Below are 24,776 nucleotides of genomic sequence, written 5' to 3'. Positions count from 1 at the left end.
GCCCATCACCATGGTTTCAGAACACACATCTAGGCCAAGACAGAAGGACTACTTTCCTCTCATTCGTTGCCAAGGAAGTGCTTTGGGTGCTTGAGTGAATGGCCCGCTGAAAATGATTAAATTAATTAAATTAACTTGGATTGAAGTTTGTAGTGTTCATTTGGCAGAGAGAGAGAGAGAGAGAGAGAGAGAGAACGAACAGGACCTCAAGCTCATCATTAATCTTGAGACCCTGGGTCTCAACCCCACCCTGCGTGATTGACTCCTGGACTTCCTGACGGGCCGCCGTAGGTAGGAAACAACACCTCCACTTTGCTGATCCTCAACACTGGGGCCCCACAAGGGTGCATGCTTAGCCCCTCCTATACGTCCTGTTCAACCATAACTGCGTGGCCATGCACGCCTCCAACTCAATCATCAAAACAAAAGAGATGATCGTGGACTTCAGGAAACAGCAGAGGGAGCACCCCCTTATCCACATCGACAGGACATCAGTGGAGAAGGTGGAAAGTTTTAAGTTCCTCGGCATACACATCACGGACAAACTGAAATGGTCCACCCACACCTACAGTGTGGGGAAGAAGGCGCAAAGAAATTTGGCTTGTCACCTAAAACCCTGACAAACTTTTATAGATGCACAATCGACAGCATCCTGTCGGGCTGTATCACTGCCTGGTACGGCAACTGCACCGCTCACAACCGCAAGGCTCTCCAGAGGGTGGTGCGGTCTGCACAACGCATCACCGGGGGCAAACTACCTGCCCTACAGGACACCTACAGCACCTGATGTCACAGGAAGTCAAAAAGAATCATCAAGGACAACAACCACCCGAGCCACTGCCTGTTCACCCCGGTACCATCCAGAAGGCGAGGTCAGTACAGGTGCATCAAAGCTGAGACCGAAAGACTGAAAAACAGCTTCTATCTCAAGGCCATCAGACTGCTAAACAGCAATCACTAACTCAGAGAGTTACATGGAGGCCCAATCACTGGACACTTTAATAAATAAATTGATCACTCGTCACTTTAAATAATGCCACTTTAAATAATGTTAACGTATCTTACATTATTCATCTCATATGTATATACTGTACCATCTATACCATCTACTGCACCTTGCCGATGCCGCTTGGTCATCGCTCATCCATATATTTATATTTAGATATATTTAGATATGTACATATTCTTATTCCATCCCTTTAGATTGGTGTGTATGAGGTAGTAGTTGGGGAATTGTTAGATTTACTTGTTACATATTACTGCACTGTCAGAAGTAGAAGCACAAGCATTTGGCTACCATCTCATTAACATCTGTTATCCATGTGTATGTGACCAATATCATTTGATTTGGTACTGTCCGGATTAGGAGGGAGACACAACACAAAGCTTCACATGTAGGCTACCTGATTGGACGGGGAAAGGCTTGAACGAGGGGTAACGCCACTTGAGAAAAGGCACCAGGATTCCTCAGAAGTTTATAAGCCCAGGGTCCCCTGTGTTTGCTTGTCTTGATTAAAAAGATGGCAGGAGACGCTCATACAGAAGTACACTACATGATCAAAAGTATGTGGACACCTGCTCATCGAACATCGCATTCCAAAATCATGGGCATTACTATGGAGTTGGTCCCCACTTTGCTGCTACAACAGCCTCCACTCTTCTGGGAAGGCTTTCCACTAGATGTTAGAACACTGTGGGAACTTGCTTCCATTCAGCCACAAGAGCATTATTGAGGTTGGGTGCTGATGTTGGGTGATTAGGCCTGGCTCACAGTAGGCTTTCCAATTCATCCCAAAGGTGTTCGGTGGGGTTGAAGTCAGGGCTCTGTGCAGGTCAGTCTAGTTCTTGTGTGCTCAATTTTATACACCTGTGGATGAAATAGCCAAATCCACTAATTTGAAGGGGTGTCCACATACTTCTGTATATATAGTGTAGAAATAACATCTTAATATAATGGTTTTCACCAATGATAACACAGTAATAGCATGGCAAAATAGAGAGATATTAGTGGTTAAATAAAGAACCAAAGCCTTGAGGGGAATATCCCATAACAGGACGATGCACCGTCACAATCTGGTCGTTCTGTTCAATGTGCTGCTGATGCTGGTCACAAACTGATGCTGGTCACAAACTGATGCTGGCCACAAACTGATGCTGGCCACGCACTGATGCTAGTCACAAACTGATGCTAGTCACACACTGATGCTGGCCACACACTGATGCTGGCCACACACTGATGCTAGTCACACACTGATGCTGGCCACAAACTGATGCTGGTCACAAACTGATGCTGGCCACAAACTGATGCTAGTCACAAACTGATGCTAGTCACAAACTGATGCTGGCCACAAACCTCATGGTTTTAACCTGACTTTAACATCTCACTGGGATTGGAGCCAGTTTCAGATTTACAGAAGCTAAAACCTTTTAGGATAACCCACCAATGAAAACCGCTGCAGGATGAAATGCAAATTGGCATAATGTAATAGGAATCTAACTGTCATAATGTAATAGGAATCTAACTGTCATAATGTAATAGGAATCTAACTGTCATAATGTAATAGGAATCTAACTGTCATAATGTAATAGGAATCTAACTGTCATAATGTAATAGGAATCTAACTGTCATAATGTAATAGGATTCTAACTGTCATAATGTAATAGGAATATAACTGTCATAATGTAATAGGAATCTAACTGTCATAATGTAATAGGAATCTAACTGTCATAATGTAATAGGAATCTAACTGTCATAATGTAATAGGAATCTAACTGTCATAATGTAATAGGAATCTAACTGTCATAATGTAATAGGAATCTAACTGTCATAATGTAATAGGAATCTAACTGTCATAATGTAATAGGAATCTAACTGTCATAATGTAATAGGATTCTAACTGTCATAATGTAATAGGAATCTAACTGTCATAATGTAATAGGAATCTAACTGTCATAATGTAATAGGAATCTAACTGTCATAATGTAATAGGAATCTAACTGTCATAATGTAATAGGAATCTAACTGTCATAATGTAATAGGAATCTAACTGTCATAATGTAATAGGAATCTAACTGTCATAATGTAATAGGAATCTAACTGTCATAATGTAATAGGAATCTAACTGTCGTGTTCCCCAAAATGAAAAAGAACTGCAATAGAAACATTGGTTCAGTCAAATTGCCCAGGAGGATATGATGTGTCATGTGTTTCAGTCATATTACAACGACCGTGTTTCTATCTCTATACATGAACCAGACATAACCAGACATGACCTGGAATATTACATAAAGAGACGAGCACAAGGGATTACGTGTGTGTGTGTGTGTGTGTGTGTGTGTGTGTGTGTGTGTGTGTGTGTGTGTGTGTGTGTGTGTGTGTGTGTGTGTGTACATGGATGTATATGTGTGGTTTATGACGGATCGAAAGGATAAGAGAGTTGGGGGGGAAATGAGATCAGAGATAATGTACTGTAACTGTCCCCATAGACAGCAATGCCAGAGATAATGTACTGTAACTATCCCCATAGACAGCAATGCCATGAGATCAGAGATAATGTACTGTAACTGTACTCATAGACAGCAATGCCATGAGATCAGAGATAATGTACTGTAACTGTCCTCATAGACAGCAATGCCATGAGATCAGAGATAATGTACTGTAACTGTCCCCATAGACAGCAATGCCATGAGATCAGAGATAATGTACTGTAACTGTCCCCATAGACAGCAATGCCATGAGATCAGAGATAATGTACTGTAACTGTCCTCATAGACAGCAATGCCATGAGATCAGAGATAATGTACTGTAACTGTCCCCATAGACAGCAATACCATGCGATCAGAGAGTATAAAGTATAACATTAACAGAGGATTGTCCAAGGCCCTGCCACATGAAACTGGGCCAGTTTGGACCGGCTGTTGGCTTCGTCCTTATCTACGTCGCTGAGGTATCAAAGAACTGGAGACTGGGTCCAAGATGTCCGACCGATGTTTTCAACGTAATCTGCTCACGTTCTCATACACCGATTCATGGAGCGTCTGTAGCCGGATTGTATCTGGATTCACGTGCACGCTGTCCCTCAGTGTAAACAGGGAGCAGGGCTCCATCCATAAACATGGCCGACATTTCATTCACTATAAAATTGTTAGTATCTTCAGTTGTGAGTGATGACAAAAACATTGGCCTCAGCTACAATTATTTGAATAGATTTATTTTTGCGCACAAAAGTTATGACATAAAGTCTCTTACTAGGAATTTTCTAATCTGACTTCTCTATGTGGCCGTCAATGTAAATTGTCTTTCTGGTGTCGGGCGTCAGTTAAACTGCAGTACCGAATCAAGACCGTAGGAGCAGTGGAAACCGAATCAAGACCGTAGGAGCAGTGGAAACCGAATCAAGACCGTAGGAGCAGTGGAAACCGAATCAAGACCGTAGGAGCAGTGGAAACCGAATCAAGACCGTAGGAGCAGTGGAAACCGTGCTTCTAAAACAGAATCCTGGGCTCTTGATCTAAAATAGGCTCATGTCCAGAAATGTCTGGTCACTTCAGGACAGTGGCTAGGCTATATTAGCCCTGATCCATGAAGGAGGCCACGAAGGATGCTTGTGTTCAGGGCAGTCCTATGTAAGAGTGGTCAAGGGAGCCTAGATGTTGATCAAGGCAGTTAACCCCTGGGTGTTGTGGATGTTGATCAAGGCAGTTAACCCCTGGGTGTTGTGGATGTTGATCAAGGCAGTTAACCCCTGGGTGTTGTGGATGTTGATCAAGGCAGTTAACCCCTGGGTGTTGTGGATGTTGATCAAGGCAGTTAACCCCTGGGTGTTGCGGATGTTGATCAAGGCAGTTAACCCCTGGGTGTTGTGGATGTTGATCAAGGCAGTTAACCCCTGGGTGTTGCGGATGTTGATCAAGGCAGTTAACCCCTGGGTGTTGTGGATGTTGATCAAGGCAGTTAACCCCTGGGTGTTGCGGATGTTGATCAAGGCAGTTAACCCCTGGGTGTTGTGGATGTTGATCAAGGCAGTTAACCCCTGGGTGTTGTGGATGTTGATCAAGGCAGTTAACCCCTGGGTGTTGTGGATGTTGATCAAGGCAGTTAACCCCTGGGTGTTGCGGATGTTGATCAAGGCAGTTAACCCCTGGGTGTTGCAGTTATTCCTCTTGGATGTTGATCAAGGCAGTTAACCCCTGGGTGTTGTGGATGTTGATCAAGGCAGTTAACCCCTGGGTGTTGCGGATGTTGATCAAGGCAGTTAACCCCTGGGTGTTGCGGATGTTGATCAAGGCAGTTAACCCCTGGGTGTTGCGGATGTTGATCAAGGCAGTTAACCCCTGGGTGTTGCGGATGTTGATCAAGGCAGTTAACCCCTGGGTGTTGCGGATGTTGATCAAGGCAGCCCCCTGCACTTCTCTGATTCAGAGGGGTTGGGTTAAGTGTGGATTTTTTACTCTGATTAAATGTCAGGAATTGTGAAAAACTGTTTAAATGTATTTGGCTGAGGTGTATGTAAACTTCTAACTTCAACTGTAGGTATTCCTCTTGTCCAGATGGGATAGGGCAGTGTGCAGTGTGATGGCGATTGCCTTGCGAGGGTTAACACATTTAAATGTCTTACTCACGTCGGCTACAGAGAAGGAGTGTTGTTCATTCCTGATATAGAGTCATTTAGAGTGTTGTTCATTCCTGATATAGAGTCATTTAGAGTGTTGGTCATTCCTGATATAGAGTCATTTAGAGTGTTGTTCATTCCTGCTATAGAGTCATTTAGAGTGTTGGTCATTCCTGATATAGAGTCATTTAGAGTGTTGTTCATACCTGATATAGAGTCATTTAGAGTGTTGTTCATTCCTGATATAGAGTCATTTAGAGTGTTGTTCATTCCTGACTTAGGGCCATTTCAGCCAGGCTTTCTATCTCACCAAAGCCAACAATATGGTCTATGTGATGGAGGTGGCAGAGGTAATGGTGACCACCGACCAACCAGCACCACATTATCAGGAGAATGAATTACCCCGACTTCCCGCTTCCCCTTCTTCACTCCCCTTGCCCCACCCGCACTGCGTGGCCCTGACTGGAGAATTACCATGGAAACCCTGTTATCCTCCGACTGGATTCCAATCAGACACCCCATGGGTTCTGTTTTGTTCCAGTGCCCACAGCTCTGGCTCTTCATGCCCTGAAAAGTAGACTGAGGAAAATGATGTGAAACTGTGATTGCCTCCCAAATGGAACCCTTGTCCTTATATGGTAGTGATCTACTTTCAACCAGAGGCCTATAGGCTTTCATCAACAGTAGTGAACTTTATAGTTAATGTAATGGAAATAGGGCATCATTTCAGACAGACTGAGGGAGAATGACAGCTTGACTCGGCCGCGGAAGAAAAGCTTCTTATATCTCCCATGGAGAGGATTACCTTCAGGGCTTTATCAACCAGGGAATGGATGCAGACAGTGTCTGTATCTCTCACGGTCCTCACCTGTAGTGTCTTCTAGACAGTGTCTGTATCTCTCACGGTCCTCACCTGTAGTCTCTTCTAGACAGTGTCTGTATCTCTCTCGATCCTCACCTGTAGTGTCTTCTAGACAGTGTCTATATCTCTCACGGTCCTCACCTGTAGTGTCTTCTAGACAGTGTCTGTATCTCTCACGGTCCTCACATGTAGTTTCTTCTAGACAGTGTCTGTATCTCTCACGGTCCTCACCTGTAGTGTCTTCTAGACAGTGTCTGTATCTCTCACGGTCCTCACCTGTAGTCTCTTCTAGACAGTGTCTGTATCTCTCACGATCCTCACCTGTAGTCTCTTCTAGACAGTGTCTGTATCTCTCACGATCCTCACCTGTAGTCTCTTCTAGACAGTGTCTGTATCTCTCACGGTTCTCACATGTTCAAGGGGAAATTGGAGTCTCTTTTACATCTGCATTTAAGATGACTTGGTTGACCTTTGTAGCCCTATCAACCTCATGCACAGTACGGTTTTTGCTGGCCTGTTTATGACTGTTTGAATGTGTTTCTGTCACGATCAGTGGAGGCTGCTGAGGGGAGGATGACTCATAATAATGGCTGGAATGGAGTCAATGGAATGGTGTCAACCACAGGGAAACCACGTGTTTGATGTGTTTGATACCCTATGTCTTGATGCATTACATTATGGCTAGTAGCACTGTATAACACTCTCTTTCTCTCTCTCCCTCTCTCGCTCTCTCCCTTCCTCTCCTCCTCTCTCTTTCTTTCTTTCTCTCTCTCCCTCCCTCTCCCTCTCCCTCTCCCTCCCTGTCTCTCTCTCTCTCTTTCTCTCTTTCTCTCTCTCCCTCCCTCCCTCTCCCTCTCTCTGTCTCTCTCTCTCTCTCTCTCTCTCTCTCTCTTGCTCTTTCTCTCTCTCTCTCTCTCTCTCTCTCTCTCTCTCTCTCCCTCTCTCTCCCTCTCTCTCTCTGTCCAGTGCTCGTACGTTCCTCCATGTGAGAGGGACAACCAGAAGAACAAGGACAACGTTCTGTGGTGGGAGGACTACTGGACTAAAGAGGTCAGCTCCCAATCCTTCACCTGTTTCTTCAACCAGCAGAGAAGGTGAGACCCTCCCCTAAACCCTACCGCTAGCCCCTCCCCTACCACTAGCCCCTCCCCTAACCCTAAACCTTACTATTAGACCCTCCCCTACCCCTAAACCCTACCCTACCCTCCCCTAACCCTACCACTAGCCCCTCCCCTAACCCTCCCTAGCCACTCCCCTAACCCTACCACTAGCCCCTCCCCTAACCCTACCACTAGCCCCTCCCGTAACCCTAAACCCTACTATTAGACCCTCCCCTCCCCCTAAACCTTACTACTAGCCCCTCCCTTAACCCAAACCCTACCACTAGCCCCTCCCTTAACCCAAACGCTTCCCACTAGCCCCTCCTCTACCGTTAGCTCCTCCCCTACCATGTCAGAATTCCATCGTTTGAGAGGTGAGACCCCCCTCCCCACCCCCATGTCACTCATACTGAGAAGAATGAGACAATACATCAACAATCATGTTCACGTCCTTCCTGCTCACATCCTTCCTGCTCATGTCCTTCCTGCTCACGTCCTTCCTGCTCACGTCCTTCCTGCTCACATCCTTCCTGCTCACGTCCTTCCTGCTCACTTCCTTCCTGCTCACGTCCTTCCTGCTCACTTCCTTCCTGCTCACGTCCTTCCTGCTCACGTCCTTCCTGCTCACGTCGTTCCTGCTCACGTCCTTCCTGCTCACTTCCTTCCTGCTCACGTCCTTCCTGCTCACATCCTTCCTGCTCACATCCTTCCTGCTCACTTCCTTCCTGCTCACGTCCTTCCTGCTCACTTCCTTCCTGCTCACTTGCTTCCTACTCACTTCCTTCCCTAATGCACCAATATAAGTATTCTGTCTTCTGAGAGGTGAGCCCCTCCCCTACCACTCCCACTGGTGAGAGCATACATCAACGACAATTTAATAAAGCAGAATACAACAATGTTAGAATTCCATCTTCTGAGAGGTGACAGAGACCTACCTTCCCTGCTCTCATTCTGATTACAATAACCCTCTCTCAAGACATGTCTCATACCGAGTTTAATATAGGAGGATTTGTCAATTCAGGAAGTGAAATTCAATTCAAACTGAGAGATCCTGAATCCCGGTGCTCTCTCAACCACCACAGAAGAAGTGTCTACAGTACTTTGTCAACCCACAATACATGTTCACACGCTCCCTGGTTATACAGCAGCACCTTCAGAGCTGTCACTAGACCAAACACGTGTTGGCTGAAGTAAAACACAAACACTTTTTCCCTCCAAAGAGATTCTCGAGATTTGAGACCCGTCTGGGCAAACTGGAAGATGGATTGTTTGTCAGGACAGGCTCAGTCTGCAGTCTATTTTAGGGAGAAGCAGTGAGAACCAGATGGACAAGGTGTAACAATGTAATGTGGCCGCCTTTTCAAAAACCCTCTCTGTTCTTTTTCAACTAAACTATTGCTATTTTCACGTGTAATATTTTCCTGCAGTAAGTCTTAACTCTTAACATGACTTACATTCGACAAAGCGAATATGGCAAAGACAGTAGCAGACAGGCAGTGAAGTCACAAGATGCACCTGGTCATCAGCTGTGTGGTGATGGGAGAGTCTGTCGCCTGCTGTGGATCCATTTCCTGTGGGGCAGGACATGACATGTTCCATGTACTGTAGGGAGTAGTCTGAGAACACCACTTATCAACACTTATCCGTGGCCAATCATCCCTTCAGTGGCTATTTTTGGAGGCTCATTGGATCTTGTTGAGAAAGTGTGACTCAAGGAATCAACACGTACTGTTGCAGACCGTGTGGGTCTCATGGTACACCTGGTACACCTGGGGCCTGGTACACCTGGTACACCTGGGGCCTGGTACACCTGGTACACCTGGGGCCTGGTACACCTGGTACACCTGGGGCCTGGTACACCTGGTACACCTGGGGCCTGGTACACCTGGTACACCTGGGGCCTGGAACACCTGGTACACCTGGGGCCTGGTACACCTGGGGCCTGTATCCAGGACACTCTTCTTTATTTAACTCCGCAAGTCAGTTCAGAACAATTTCTTATTTACAATGACGGCCTAATCCCGAACGACGCTGGGCCAATTGTGCGCCGCCCTATGGGACTCGCAATCACGGCCAGTTGTGATACAGCCTGAAATCGAACCAGGGTCTGTTGTGACTAAAATGCAGTGCCTTATAGACCGCTGCGCCACTCGGGAGCCCTCCACCTCTTGAGTTGGGCCTTTTGTTCATCTGGGCAGTTCATTGTATTGCAGATTACTCTTGTCGCAATGCAAGTGATTTTCTCCATCACCAGTAAACTCTTAGATTGATTGAAATAAATGCAAAGTGTAACGTATGTTTATAACTGAAATGGTACACGGATAGTGTTCAGAGGCCTGTGACCTCCTCAGCAGAGTTGACTCTGTCCTACGTTCCCTCTAGTCCAGTGTTCAGAGGCCTGTGAACTCCTCAGCAGAGTTGACTCTGTCCTACGTTCCCTCTAGTCCAGTGTTCAGAGGCCTGTGAACTCCTCAGCAGAGTTGACTCTGTCCTACGTTCCCTCTAGTCCAGTGTTCAGAGGCCTGTGAACTCCTCAGCAGAGTGGACTCTGTCCTACGTTCCCTCTAGTCCAGTGTTTAGAGGCCTGTGACCTCCTCAGCAGAGTTGACTCTGTCCTACGTTCCCTCTAGTCCAGTGTTCAGAGGCCTGTGAACTCCTCAGCAGAGTTGACTGTCCTACGTTCCCTCTAGTCCAGTGTTCAGTGGCCTGTGAACTCCTCAGCAGAGTTGACTCTGTCCTACGTCCCCTCTAGTCCAGTGTTCAGAGGCCTGTGAACTCCTCAGCAGAGTGGACTCTGTCCTACGTTCCCTCTAGTCCAGTGTTCAGAGGCCTTTGAACTCCTCAGAAGAGTTGACTCTGTCCTACGTTCCCTCTAGTCCAGTGTTTAGAGGCCTGTGACCTCCTCAGCAGAGTTGACTCTGTCCTACGTTCCCTCTAGTCCAGTGTTCAGAGGCCTGTGAACTCCTCAGCAGAGTTGACTCTGTCCTACGTTCCCTCTAGTCCAGTGTTCAGAGGCCTGTGAACTCCTCAGCAGAGTTGACTCTGTCCTACGTTCCCTCTAGTCCAGTGTTTAGAGGCCTGTGACCTCCTCAGCAGAGTTGACTCTGTCCTACGTTCCCTCTAGTCCAGTGTTCAGAGGCCTGTGAACTCCTCAGCAGAGTTGACTCTGTCCTACGTTCCCTCTAGTCCAGTGTTCAGAGGCCTTTGAACTCCTCAGCAGAGTTGACTCTGTCCTACGTTCCCTCTAGTCCAGTGTTCAGAGGCCTTTGAACTCCTCAGCAGAGTTGACTCTGTCCTACGTTCCTTCTAGTCCAGTGTTCAGAGACCTTTGAACTCCTCAGCAGAGTTGACTCTGTCCTACGTTCCCTCTAGTCCAGTGTTCAGAGACCTTTGAACTCCTCAGCAGAGTTGACTCTGTCCTACGTTCCCTCTAGTCCAGTGTTCAGAGGCCTTTGAACTCCTCAGCAGAGTTGACTCTGTCCTACGTTCCCTCCAGTCCAGTGTTCAGAGGCCTGTGACCTCCTCAGCAGAGTTGACTCTGTCCTACGTTCCCTCTAGTCCAGTGTTCAGAGGCCTTTGAACTCCTCAGCAGAGTTGACTCTGTCCTACGTTCCCTCTAGTCCAGTGTTCAGAGGCCTGTGAACTCTTCAGCAGAGTTGACTCTGTCCTACGTTCCCTCTAGTCCAGTGTTCAGAGGCCTTTGAACTCCTCAGCAGAGTTGACTCTGTCCTACGTTCCCTCTAGTCCAGTGTTCAGAGGCCTTTGAACTCCTCAGCAGAGTTGACTCTGTCCTACGTTCCCTCTAGTCCAGTGTTCAGAGACCTTTGAACTCCTCAGCAGAGTTGACTCTGTCCTACGTTCCCTCTAGTCCAGTGTTCAGAGGCCTGTGAACTCCTCAGCAGAGTTGACTCTGTCCTACGTTCCCTCTAGTCCAGTGTTCAGAGGCCTGTGACCTCCTCAGCAGAGTTGACTCTGTCCTACGTTCCCTCTAGTCCAGTGTTCAGAGGCCTTTGAACTCCTCAGCAGAGTTGACTCTGTCCTACGTTCCCTCTAGTCCAGTGTTCAGAGGCCTTTGAACTCCTCAGCAGAGTTGACTCTGTCCTACGTTCCCTCTAGTCCAGTGTTCAGAGGCCTGTGAACTCCTCAGCAGAGTTGACTCTGTCCTATGTTCCCTCTAGTCCAGTGTTCAGAGGCCTTTGAACTCCTCAGCAGAGTTGACTCTGTCCTACTTTCCCTCTAGTCCAGTGTTCAGAGGCCTGTGACCTCCTCAGCAGAGTTGACTCTGTCCTACGTTCCCTCTAGTACAGTGTTCAGAGGCCTGTGAACTCCTCAGCAGAGTTGACTCTGTCCTACGTTCCCTCTAGTCCAGTGTTCAGAGGCCTGTGAACTCCTCAGCAGAGTTGACTCTGTCCTACGTTCCCTCTAGTCCAGTGTTCAGAGGCCTGTGAACTCCTCAGCAGAGTTGACTCTGTCCTACGTTCCCTCTAGTCCAGTGTTCAGAGGCCTGTGAACTCCTCAGCAGAGTTGACTCTGTCCTACATTCCCTCTAGTCCAGTGTTCAGAGGCCTTCGAACTCCTCAGCAGAGTTGACTCTGTCCTACGTTCCCTCTAGTCCAGTGTTCAGTTGGCTGACACTGGGCTGTGTCTTCTGCTGCAGTCTACACTGCACTACTGTGTGCTACTTTATATTGCTGTGTAATGCTGTATGGCTGCTGCAGTGTTGACCTAAGTGGGCCCCTCCAGACCACTGCTTACCCCAAAACAGCCTGATTACAGTGCATTTTATTTATATATCATCTAAAATATGTACTTTTATTTTAACTCAATACCCGTTCCAATTCTTAGTTTGCATGCAAGCTGTTCGTAAGTAAAGTTTTAATATAATAAAGAAACAGAATAGATAATGTTATTGAACATTTTATATCCAACACCTGCTTTGTGATCTTTTGCTATTCGGGATAATTATTACTTTTTCACACTTTGTTAACTGGAACATAAAGAGTATGAATCACCCCATAAAACAACAATAAAATCCTATTGCTGTATATCTGTATCCACCTCATTCCTGGCATCTGTTATCTCTCTGATAAATATTCCTCTTGACGTAATCAGTCTGTATTTAGTCTAAAACCAGATGCTCTGATTATACGCCTGACAATTACTGTTAGAAACATCCCTTCATTCAGAGGTATCATCAACTCCCCTCATTCAGAGGTATCATCAACTCCCTTCATTCAGAGGTATCATCAACTCCCCTCATTCAGAGGTATCATCAACTCCCCTCATTCAGAGATATCATCAACATCCCCTCATTCAGAGGTATCATCAACTCCCCTCATTCAGAGGTATCATCAACTCCCTTCATTCAGAGGTATCATCAACATCCCTTCATTCAGAGGTATCATCAACATCCCTTCATTCAGAGGTATCATCAACTCCCTTCATTCAGAGGTATCATCAACTCCCTTCATTCAGAGATATCATCAACTCCCCTCATTCAGAGGTATCATCAACTCCCCTCATTCAGAGATATCATCAACTCCCCTCATTCAGAGATATCATCAACATCCCCTCATTCAGAGGTATCATCAACTCCCTCATTCAGAGGTATCATCAACATCCCTCATTCAGAGGTATCATCAACTCCTCATTCAGAGGTATCATCAACTCCCTCATTCAGAGGTATCATCAACACCCCTCATTCAGAGATATCATCAACTCCCCTCATTCAGAGATATCATCAACTCCCCTCATTCAGAGGTATCATCAACATCCCCTCATTCAGAGGTATCATCAACATCCCCTCATTCAGAGGTATCATCAACTCCCCTCATTCAGAGATATCATCAACATCCCCTCATTCAGAGATATCATCAACATCCCCTCATTCAGAGATATCATCAACTCCCTCTCATTCAGAGATATCATCAACTCCCCTCATTCAGAGATATCATCAACACCCCCTCATTCAGAGATATCATCAACATCCCCTCATTCAGAGGTATCATCAACTCCCCTCATTCAGAGATATCATCAACTCCCCTCATTCAGAGATATCATCAACATCCCCTCATTCAGAGATATCATCAACTCCCCTCATTCAGAGATATCATCAACATCCCCTCATTCAGAGATATCATCAACACCCCCTCATTCAGAGATATCATCAACTCCCCTCATTCAGAGATATCATCAACTCCCCTGTTCCCCTTATTCCCCTGAACAAGGCAGTTAATCCACTGTTCCCCTGAACAAGGCATTTAACTCACTGTTCCCCTGAACAAGGCAGTTAACCCACTGTTCCCCTGAACAAGGCAGTTAACCCACTGTTCCCCTGAACAAGGCAGTTAACCCACTGTTCCTCTGACCACTGTTCCCCTGAACAAGGCAGTTAACCCACTGTTCCCCTGACCACTGTTCCCCTGAACAAGGCAGTTAACCCACTGTTCCCCTGACCACTGTTCCCCTGAACAAGGCAGTTAACCCACTGTTCCCCTGAACAAGGCAGTTAACCCACTGTTCCCCTGAACAAGGCAGTTAACCCACTGTTCCCCTGAACAAGGCAGTTAACCCACTGTTCCCACTGTTCAGTTCGATGACTGACCAGGTCTTTCCCTAAATGAGGGGATCATGTTATTACTCCTTCACACATGATGCAGCGTTTCTCTTCATCTGTTCTGTATCGTCCCCTGTTCTCTGGCTACATCCAGGCTTTCAGTTTGTTCAAAGCTGTGCCCCCAATTCCCCCTCCTGACCTCCATCTCCCTTCAACCCTGCTCTTGGCTTTTAGTATCTGTCTGTCTGTCTGCTCATCTCCCTTCATCCTGCCCTTGTCTCTTAGTATCTATCTGTCTGTCTGCTCATCTCCCTTCATCCTGCCCTTGTCTCTTAGTATCTATCTATCTGTCTGCTCATCTCCCTTCAACCCTGCCCTTGTCTCTTAGTATCTATCTATCTGTCTGCTCATCTCCCTTCAACCCTGCCATTGTCTCTTAGTATCTATCTATCTGTCTGCTCATCTTCCTTCAACCCTGCCATTGTCTCTTAGTATCTATCTATCTGTCTGCTCATCTCCCTTCAATCCTGCCCTTGTCTCTTAGTATCTGTCTGTCTGTCTGCTCATCTCCCTTCAACCCTGCCATTGTCTCTTAGTATCTATCTATCTGTCTGCTCATCTCCCTTCAATCCTGCCCTTGTCTCTTAGTATCTATCTGTCTGTCTGCTCATCTCCCTTCATCCTGCCCTTGTCTTTTAGTATCTATCTGTCTGTCTGCTCATCCTCCTTCAACCCTGCCCTTGTCTCTTAGTATCTATCTGTCTGTCTGCTCATCCCCCTTCAACCCTGCCCTTGTCTCTTAGTATCTATCTGTCTGTCTGCTCATCTCCCTTCAACCCTGCCCTTGTCTCTTAGTATCTATCTATCTGTCTGCTCATCTCCCTTCAACCCTGCCATTGTCTCTTAGTATCTATCTGTCTGTCTGCTCATCTCCCTTCAACCCTGCCATTGTCTCTTAGTATCTATCTATCTGTCTGCTCATCTCCCTTCAATCCTGCCCTTGTCTCTTAGTATCTGTCTGTCTGTCTGCTCATCTCCCTTCAACCCTGCCATTGTCTCTTAGTATCTATCTGTCTGTCTGCTCATCTCCCTTCAACCCTGCCATTGTCTCTTAGTATCTATCTATCTGTCTGCTCATCTCCCTTCAACCCTGCCATTGTCTCTTAGTATCTATCTATCTATCTGTCTGCTCATCTCCCTTCAACCCTGCCATTGTCTCTTAGTATCTATCTATCTATCTGTCTGCTCATCTCCCTTCAACCCTGCCATTGTCTCTTAGTATCTATCTATCTATCTATCTATCTATCTATCTATCTATCTATCTATCTATCTATCTATCTATCTATCTATCTATCTATCTATCTATCTATCTATCTATCTGTCTGCTCATCTCCCTTCAACCCTGCCCTTGTCTCTTAGTATCTATCTGTCTGTCTGTCTGTCTGCTCATCTCCCTTCAACCCTGCTCTTGTCTTTTAGTATATGTCTGTCTTTGTGCTAATATTTTTCTGTCAAACCATCATAATGATGCCATCATCCTCCCTCCTCCCATCCTCCTCCCTCCTCCCATCCTCCTCCCTGCTCCCATCCTCCTCCCTCCTCCCATCCTCCTCCCTTCTCCCATCCTCCTCCTCCCTTCTCCCATCCTCCTCCCTCCTCCCATCATCCTCCTCCCTCCCATCCTCCTCCGTCCTCCCATTCTCCTCCCTCCTCCCATCCTCCTCCCATCATCCTCCGTCCTCCAATCATCCTCCCTCCTCCCATCATCCTCCCTCCTCCCATCCCCCTCCCTCCTCCCATTCTCCTCCCTCCTCCGATCCTCCTCCCTTCTCCCTCCCTCCTCCCTCCTCCCATCATCCTCCCTCCTCCCATCATCCTCCCTCCTCCCATTCTCCTCCCATTCTCCTCCCATCCTCCTCCCTCCTCCCATCCTCCTCCCTTCTCCCATCATCCTCCCTCTTCCCATCCTCCTCCCTCCTCCCATCCTCCATCATCCTCCCTCCTCCCATCCTCCTCCCTCCTCCCATCATCCTCCCTCCTCCCTCCTCCCATCATCCTCCGTCCTCCAATCATCCCCTTCCTCCCTCCTCCCATTCTCCTCCCTCCTCCCATCATCCTCCCTCCTCCCATCATCCTCCCTCCTCCCATCATCCTCCCTCCTCCCATCCTCCTCCCATCCTCCTCCTCCCCTCCCATCCTCCTCCCTCCTCCCATCATCCTCCCTCCTCCCATCATCCTCCCCCTCCCTCCTCCCATCATCTTCCCTCCTCCCATCCTCCTCCCTCCTCCCATCATCCTCCCTCCTCCCATCCTCCTCCCTCCTCCCATCATCCTCCATCCTCTCATCCTCCTCCCTCCTCCCATCATCCTCCATCCTCTCATCCTCCTCCCTCCTCCCATCATCCTCCCTCCTCCCATCATCCTCCCTCCTCCCATAATCCTCCCTCCTCCCTCCTCCCATCACCCTCCCTTCTCCCTCCTCCCATCATCCTCCTTCCTCCCACCTCCCATCCTCCTCCCTCCTCCCATCATCCTCCCTCCTCCCTCCTCCCATCATCCTCCCTCCTCCCATCCACCTCCCATCATCCTCCCTCCTCCCATCATCCTCCCTCCTCCCATCATCCTCCCTCCTCCCATCATTCTCCCTCCTCCCATCCTCCTCCCTCCTCCCATCACCCTCCCTCCTCCTTCCTCCCACCTCCCATCATCCTCCCTCCTCCCATCCTCCTCCCACCTCCCATCATTCTCCCTCCTCCCATCCTCCTCCTCCTCCCATCATCTCTCTCCTCCCATCATCCTCCCTCCTCCCATCCTCCTCCCATCATCCTCCATCCTCTCATCTTCCTCCCATATTCTTCATTCTCCCATCCTCCTACCTCCTCCCATCCTCATCCCTCCTCCCATCATCCTCCCTCCTCCCATCCCCTCCTCCCTCCTCCCATCATCCTCCATCCTCTCATCCCCCTCCCTCCTCCCATCATCCTCCCTCCTCCCATCCTCCTCCCTCCTCCCATAATCCTCCCTCCCATCATCCTCCCTCCTCCCTCCTCCCATCATCCTCCCTCCTCCCTCCTCCCATCATCCTCCTTCCTCCCACCTCCCATCATCCTCCCACCAACCTCCCTCCTCCCATCATCCTCCCTCCTCCCATAATCCTCCCTCCCCCTCCTCCCATCATCCTCCCTCCTCCCACCATCCTCCCTCCTCCCTCCTCCCATCATCCTCCCTCCTTCCTCCGACCTCCCATCATCCTCCCACCTCCCATCCTCCTCCCATCATCCTCCCACCTCCCATCATCCTCCTTCCTCCCATCATCCTCCCTCCTCCCATCATCCTCCCTCCTCCCTCCATGTCTCTGTCTTTCTCCATCCCATCTTGCATTGCATCTTGCATTGCTGCCAGCTGTAGCTGTCTGCCACGTGCTCCTGATGTCTCTTCCCTCCTCCACCCCTCACCCTCCTCCACCCCTCACCCTCCTCCACCCCTCACCCTCCTCCACCCCTCACCCTCCTCCATCCCTCACCCTCCTCCACCCCTCACCCTCCTCCACCCCTCACCCTCCTCCACCCCTCACCCTCCTCCACCCCTCACCCTCCTCCATCCCTCACCCTCCTCCACCCTCACCCTCCTCCACCCCACCCCTCACCCTCCTCCACCCCTCACCCTCCTCCACCCCTCACCCTCCTCCATCCTCACCCTCCTCCACCCCTCACCCTCCTCCACCCCTCACCCTCCTCCACCCCTTACCCTCCTCCAAAGAGTCGGTGCTGAATCCCTCCTGTGGATAGAAACCACGTTGTGGATCCTGACTTCTCTGCAACTAAGTGAAACGCGATGTACTTTGTCCCTGGATGGAATCCAGAATACATTTCTCCTAGATCATCAGACAATCCTTCACATTTAATGTTGATAGGTGACATTAGTGCTGCATTTAGTCTCTTTTCTGTCAACACTGAAGTTCCTGATAGACAGACATTGCTTTGCATTCTGTAAACACTCACCACTTTCTTGTTGCCTCCTCATGCCCCCCTAACTTCCTACACTTTTACCCCCTTGCCCTCTATCTCCCCCTGCAGGCCTGACGACGTACTGTGGCGGCGCTCCCACGACGCCAGCGTCCTCCTCCACTGCGTCCTGTGGCCCATGGTGAGCCTGCTGGTGGGTACCCTCATCGTCCTTCTCACCGTGTGCGCCCGCAGCCTGGCCGTGCGCGCCGAAGCCATCCAAAAGAGGAAGTGCTCGTACGAGCCGGCAGGCAACTCAGAGCAGAGCAAGATGCCGCCCAACACCAACACCGCCTCCTTCCGGACCCTGCCGATGTTCGCTGTCCCTGTCCGACGCAGAGACCGGGAACAGGAACACTAGATGGATGGATGGATGGATTGATAGATTGATAGATTGATGATGACTGTGGTCTCAGTGGTGGCTGTTGTGTGATGAGGACCTCATAGAAGCGGGGAATGTTTGAACTTCCAATTATGACTGTTCTGAACACTCTCATTCCGCTGGACTGGACTCGAGGCTCATGCACCAGAAATGCTTGTCTGTCTTGTCTTGGTGTGTTTGTCTACTTGTGTAAGAGCCATTTTGTCAGTTCAACTCTCAGCTGGTGAGGACCTTTTCTAATGCTATGTGTATTACAATGTGTTGGTTATGTCTATGAATAAGCAAAAATCCAAAAAGGACAATGCCGCTTTCTGTCACTGGTCATGTTTTGGACAGGTCTGTGTTACGTGTTGAACCTCTGTGTCTCTGTGCTGATTGTAATGTGGTTCGCGTTTACTTCACTAGCCGAGCTCGGTCTCAAAGTTCAGAGTTCACTGACCTACAAACAGGAAATGTCTGTTATCTTTGAACACTCTTTAACTAGACTCTTCATTGCAAACCCCTGGTCGTATGAAAGGAGGGATCGTGAGGGCGTCCCGGGCCAGGACCACCTGAGAAGAATCTTCAACACAAAGTTACACAAAATGTCAGTACTTTGTTCAGAGAGAATGCGGTGAAAGGAATTCTGGGAGAGTCCTTCTAATCTCTGGGACGACAGAGCCAGAAGCAGACCTTGGTCTGATCACCCCCAGCATGATGTACTGTCTTCTTCTCTAGGTGGTATTAGGAAGTGTTTAAATGCCTATGTCACTGTTACTGTTCTTTAACACCCCGGGCCACGATTTAAACAAATCGCAACAATGTGTTTATTACTTTTAAAGGCATATTACGGTTTGTTTTAACCGGTTCCCCCTCTCTCCTCTCTGTACCACCTGCCTTTTACTAAACCTGTTTCTAACAAGGCTTCTTTAAGACATCTGTCCAACTACAGCCAACCCAACCGCCATGGACGGAATATGTCTGTTGTTCATTTTCAGGTGGTTGCCGCAGGACACGTTTGAACCTATTTGGTCCCGATACAATATGTAGACTGGGCCACGGACAGTTGGTCTGGGTTCAATATGTAGACTGGGCCACGGACAGTTGGTCTGGGTTCAATATGTAGACTGGGCCACGGACGGTTGGTCTGGGTTCAATATGTGCCAGACTGGGCCACGGACAGTTGGTCTGGGTTCAATATGTAGACTGGGCCACGGACAGTTGGGCCACGGACAGTTGGTCTGGGTTCAATATGTAGACTAGGCCACGGACAGTTGGTCTGGGTTCAATATGTAGACTAGGCCACGGACAGTTGGTCTGGGTTCAATATGTAGACTGGGCCACGGACAGTTGGTCTGGGTTCAATATGTAGACTGGGCCACGGACGGTTGGTCTGGGTTCAATATGTAGACTGGGCCACGCACAGTTGGTCTGGGTTCAATATGTAGACTGGGCCACGGACAGTTGGGCCACGGACAGTTGGTCTGGGTTCAATATGTAGACTGGGCCACGGACAGTTGGGCCACGGACAGTTGGTCTGGGTTCAATATGTAGACTGGGCCACGGACAGTTGGGCCACGGACAGTTGGTCTGGGTTCAATATGTAGACTGGGCCACTGACGGTTGGTCTGGGTTCAATATGTAGACTGGGCCACGGACGGTTGGTCTGGGTTCAATATGTAGACTGGGCCACGGACAGTTGGTCTGGGTTCAATATGTAGACTGGGCCACGGACGGTTGGTCTGGGTTCGGGACAAAACCTGGGATAGGTAGTTTGTCTGTGGTTGGATAGATGTGCAGATGCCTTGACTGTAGCAACTTCCTCTGCAGTCTGTCTTCTGTCTTACCTTCTGTCAGTTAATGGTTTTAGTTTTTTTCACGATGCAAATTGAATGGGTTTTCTTACCACAGTAGCAGACTTTTTGCACCGTTTTGAATAGTTTGTTGTCCGTTTGTGTTACTGCTCTCCGATTGGTTTGAATAGTTTGTCGTCCGTTTGTGTTACCGCTCTTCGATTGGTTTGAATAGTTTGTCGTCCGTATGAGTTACCGCTCTCCGATTGGTTTGAATAGTTTGTCGTCCGTATGTGTTACCGCTCTCCGATTGGTTTGAATAGTTTGTCGTCCGTTTGTGTTACTGCTCTCCGATTGGTTTGAATAGTTTGTCGTCCGTATGAGTTACCGCTCTCCGATTGATTTGAATAGTTTGTCGTCCGTATGAGTTACCGCTCTCCGATTGGTTTGAATAGTTTGTCGTCCGTATGAGTTACCGCTCTCCGATTGGTTTGAATAGTTTGTCGTCCGTATGTGTTACCGCTCTCTGATTGGTTTGAACAGTTAGTACATCCAGTTAGTGTTGTCCATCCGATTGGATAAAAGAAGAATGTGATCTGACTACAAATCGTTACACCTACCTACCCTGCTCCAAGAAAAGGTTTGCTCTCGACTGCGTTAATCGGACGTACAGGAGTATTTACTTGTTCATTTTCTACAACAGAAGTAGCTAAGACATTGTTGTCCTTGGCTAAAAGAGGAATGATATTTCATACATAAAGCCATATGCTGAACATGTGATTGCAGTAAGAGGCAGCTCCAGGAGGTTATGTCCTCTTACAATATGAGCTGTAACACTAGTACTAAAGTAATATATTTTGTGTTGAAAGAGAATGTTTTTTATAAAGCCAATCCATTTAAAATGTCTGCTGCATAATGATGAGTAATAGTGCCTGATAGATATCTTTAATAAAAAGAATAAGAGTTATTGTCTTCAAATAGTTTATTACTGCACCATATTCTTCTTCTTTCGTTAATAAATCTTCTTCGGGATCGTGTCCTTCCACGGGACGGTTGAGCTAACGTACTGTAGGCTAATGCAGTTAGCATGAGGTTGTAAGTAACAAGAACATTTCCCAGGACATAGACATATCTGATATGGGCAGAAAGCTTACATTCTTGTTAATCTAACTGCACTGTCCAATGTATAGTAGCTATTCCAGTGAAAGAATACCATGCTATTGTTTGAGGAGAGTCCACAATTATGAACAGGAAAAGTTATTAATAAACAAATTAGGCACATTTGGGCAGTCTTGCTACAACATTTTGAACGGAAATGCAATAGTTCATTGGATAAGTCTAAAACTATGCACATACACTGCTGCCATCTAGTGGCCAAAATCTAAATTGCACCTGGGCTGGAATAATACATTATGGCCTTTCTCTTGCATTTCAAATATGATGGTACAAAAAAAATACATAAGAATGGTTGTTTTTTTCTTTCTATTATCTTTTACCAGATCTAATGTGTTATATTCTCCTACATTCCTTTCTCATTTCAACAAACTTCAAAGTGTTTCCTTTCAAATGGTACCAAGAATATGCATAGCCTTGCTTCAGGGCCTGAGCTACAGGCAGTTATATTTGGGTACGTCATTTTAGACTTGAAAAAAAGGGGCGGGTCCTTAAGAGGATCATTTCAACTGTAACATTAACTTTGTAACTTCACTGCAGTCTTTCAGAAAACCATTATAAGTAACCGGATTCACAGATTTACTGATGATTTGACCTGGTTACAGGTGAATGGCAGATGGTTGTGTTATGATGGTGTCTCACCTGGTTACAGGTGAATGACAGATGGTTGTGTTATGATGGTGTCTCACCTGGTTACAGGTGAATGACAGATGGTTGTGTTATGATGGTGTCTCACCTGGTTACAGGTGAATGACAGATGGTTGTGTTATGATGGTGTCTCACCTGGTTACAGGTGAATGGCAGATGGTTGTGTTATGATGGTGTCTCACCTGGTTACAGGTGAATGACAGATGGTTGTGTTATGATGGTGTCTCACCTGGTTACAGGTGAATGACAGATGGTTGTGTTATGATGGTGTCTCACCTGGTTACAGGTGAATGACAGATGGTTGTGTTATGATGGTGTCTCACCTGGTTACAGGTGAATGACAGATGGTTGTGTTATGATGGTGTCTCACCTGGTTACAGGTGAATGACAGATGGTTGTGTTATGATGGTGTCTCACCTGGTTACAGGTGAATGGCAGATGGTTGTGTTATGATGGTGTCTCACCTGGTTACAGGTGAATGACAGATGTTTGTGTTATGATGGTGTCTCACCTGGTTACAGGTGAATGACAGATGGTTGTGTTATGATGGTGTCTCACCTGGTTACAGGTGAATGACAGATGTTTGTGTTATGATGGTGTCTCACCTAGTTACAGGTGAATGACAGATGGTTGTGTTATGATGGTGTCTCACCTGGTTACAGGTGAATGACAGATGGTTGTGTTATGATGGTGTCTCTCACCTGGTTACAGGTGAATGACAGATGGTTGTGTTATGATGGTGTCTCACCTGGTTACAGGTGAAGGACAGATGGTTGTGTTATGATGGTGTCTCACCTGGTTACAGGTGAATGACAGATGGTTGTGTTATGATGGTGTCTCACCTGGTTACAGGTGAAGGACAGATGGTTGTGTTATGATGGTGTCTCACCTGGTTACAGGTGAATGACAGATGGTTGTGTTATGACAGAGTAAATACTGAGAGACCGGGAACAGGAACACTAGATGGATGGATGGATGGATTGATAGATTGATAGATTGATGATGACTGTGGTCTCAGTGGTGGCTGTTGTGTGATGAGGACCTCATAGAAGCGGGGAATGTTTGAACTTCCAATTATGACTGTTCTGAACACTCTCATTCCGCTGGACTAGACTCGAGGCTCATGCACCAGAAATGCTTGTCTGTCTTGTCTTGGTGTGTTTGTCTACTTGTGTAAGAGCCATTTTGTCAGTTCAACTCTCAGCTGGTGAGGACCTTTTCTAATGCTATGTGTATTACAATGTGTTGGTTATGTCTATGAATAAGCAAAAATCCAAAAAGGACAATGCCGCTTTCTGTCACTGGTCATGTTTTGGACAGGTCTGTGTTACGTGTTGAACCTCTGTGTCTCTGTGCTGATTGTAATGTGGTTCGCATTTACTTCACTAGCCGAGCTCGGTCTCAAAGTTCAGAGTTCACTGACCTACAAACAGGAAATGTCTGTTATCTTTGAACACTCTTTAACTAGACTCTTCATTGCAAACCCCTGGTCGTATGAAAGGAGGGATCGTGAGGGCGTCCCGGGCCAGGACCACCTGAGAAGAATCTTCAACACCAGTTACACAAAATGTCAGTACTTTGTTCAGAGAGAATGCGGTGAAAGGAATTCTGGGAGAGTCCTTCTAATCTCTGGGACGACAGAGCCAGAAGCAGACCTTGGTCTGATCACCCCCAGCATGATGTACTGTCTTCTTCTCTAGGTGGTATTAGGAAGTGTTTAAATGCCTATGTCACTGTTACTGTTCTTTAACACCCCGGGCCACGATTTAAACAAATCGCAACAATGTGTTTATTACTTTTAAAGGCATATTACGGTTTGTTTTAATCCGGTTCCCCCTCTCTCTCCTCTCTGTACCACCTGCCTTTTACTAAACCTGTTTCTAACAAGGCTTCTTTAAGACATCTGTCCAACTACAGCCAACCCAACCGCCATGGACGGAATATGTCTGTTGTTCATTTTCAGGTGGTTGCCGCAGGACACGTTTGAACCTATTTGGTCCCGATACAATATGTAGACTGGGCCACGGACAGTTGGTCTGGGTTCAATATGTAGACTGGGCCACGGACAGTTGGTCTGGGTTCAATATGTAGACTGGGCCACGGACGGTTGGTCTGGGTTCAATATGTAGACTGGGCCACGGACAGTTGGTCTGGGTTCAATATGTAGACTGGGCCACGGACAGTTGGGCCACGGACAGTTGGTCTGGGTTCAATATGTAGACTAGGCCACGGACAGTTGGTCTGGGTTCAATATGTAGACTAGGCCACGGACAGTTGGTCTGGGTTCAATATGTAGACTGGGCCACGGACAGTTGGTCTGGGTTCAATATGTAGACTGGGCCACGGACGGTTGGTCTGGATTCAATATGTAGACTGGGCCACGCACAGTTGGTCTGGGTTCAATATGTAGACTGGGCCACGGACAGTTGGGCCACGGACAGTTGGTCTGGGTTCAATATGTAGACTGGGCCACGGACAGTTGGGCCACGGACAGTTGGTCTGGGTTCAATATGTAGACTGGGCCACGGACAGTTGGGCCACGGACAGTTGGTCTGGGTTCAATATGTAGACTGGGCCACTGACGGTTGGTCTGGGTTCAATATGTAGACTGGGCCACGGACGGTTGGTCTGGGTTCAATATGTAGACTGGGCCACGGACAGTTGGTC

The 24,776-nt window shown here is 47.6% G+C and overlaps 1 protein-coding gene across 1 annotated transcript; it reads left to right on the top strand.

Moving 5' to 3' along the window:
• Positions 1–7,431: 7,431 nt before the first annotated feature.
• On the top strand, positions 7,432–19,335 carry LOC135571180 (calcium-activated potassium channel subunit beta-4-like; the record flags this gene model as incomplete). The annotated part of the gene is made up of 2 exons (XM_065016967.1): positions 7,432–7,568; positions 18,207–19,335. Coding segments are annotated over 2 exons (426 nt in total), but the record flags the coding sequence as incomplete, so codon positions are not given.
• Positions 19,336–24,776: the final 5,441 nt, after the last annotated feature.

This window comes from Oncorhynchus nerka, unplaced genomic scaffold (assembly GCF_034236695.1).
Source record: "Oncorhynchus nerka isolate Pitt River unplaced genomic scaffold, Oner_Uvic_2.0 unplaced_scaffold_712, whole genome shotgun sequence".
Taxonomy (NCBI): Eukaryota; Metazoa; Chordata; class Actinopteri; order Salmoniformes; family Salmonidae; genus Oncorhynchus; species Oncorhynchus nerka.
Note: the sequence above shows the minus strand (reverse complement) of the source record. Positions and strands in the feature narration are given on the sequence as shown.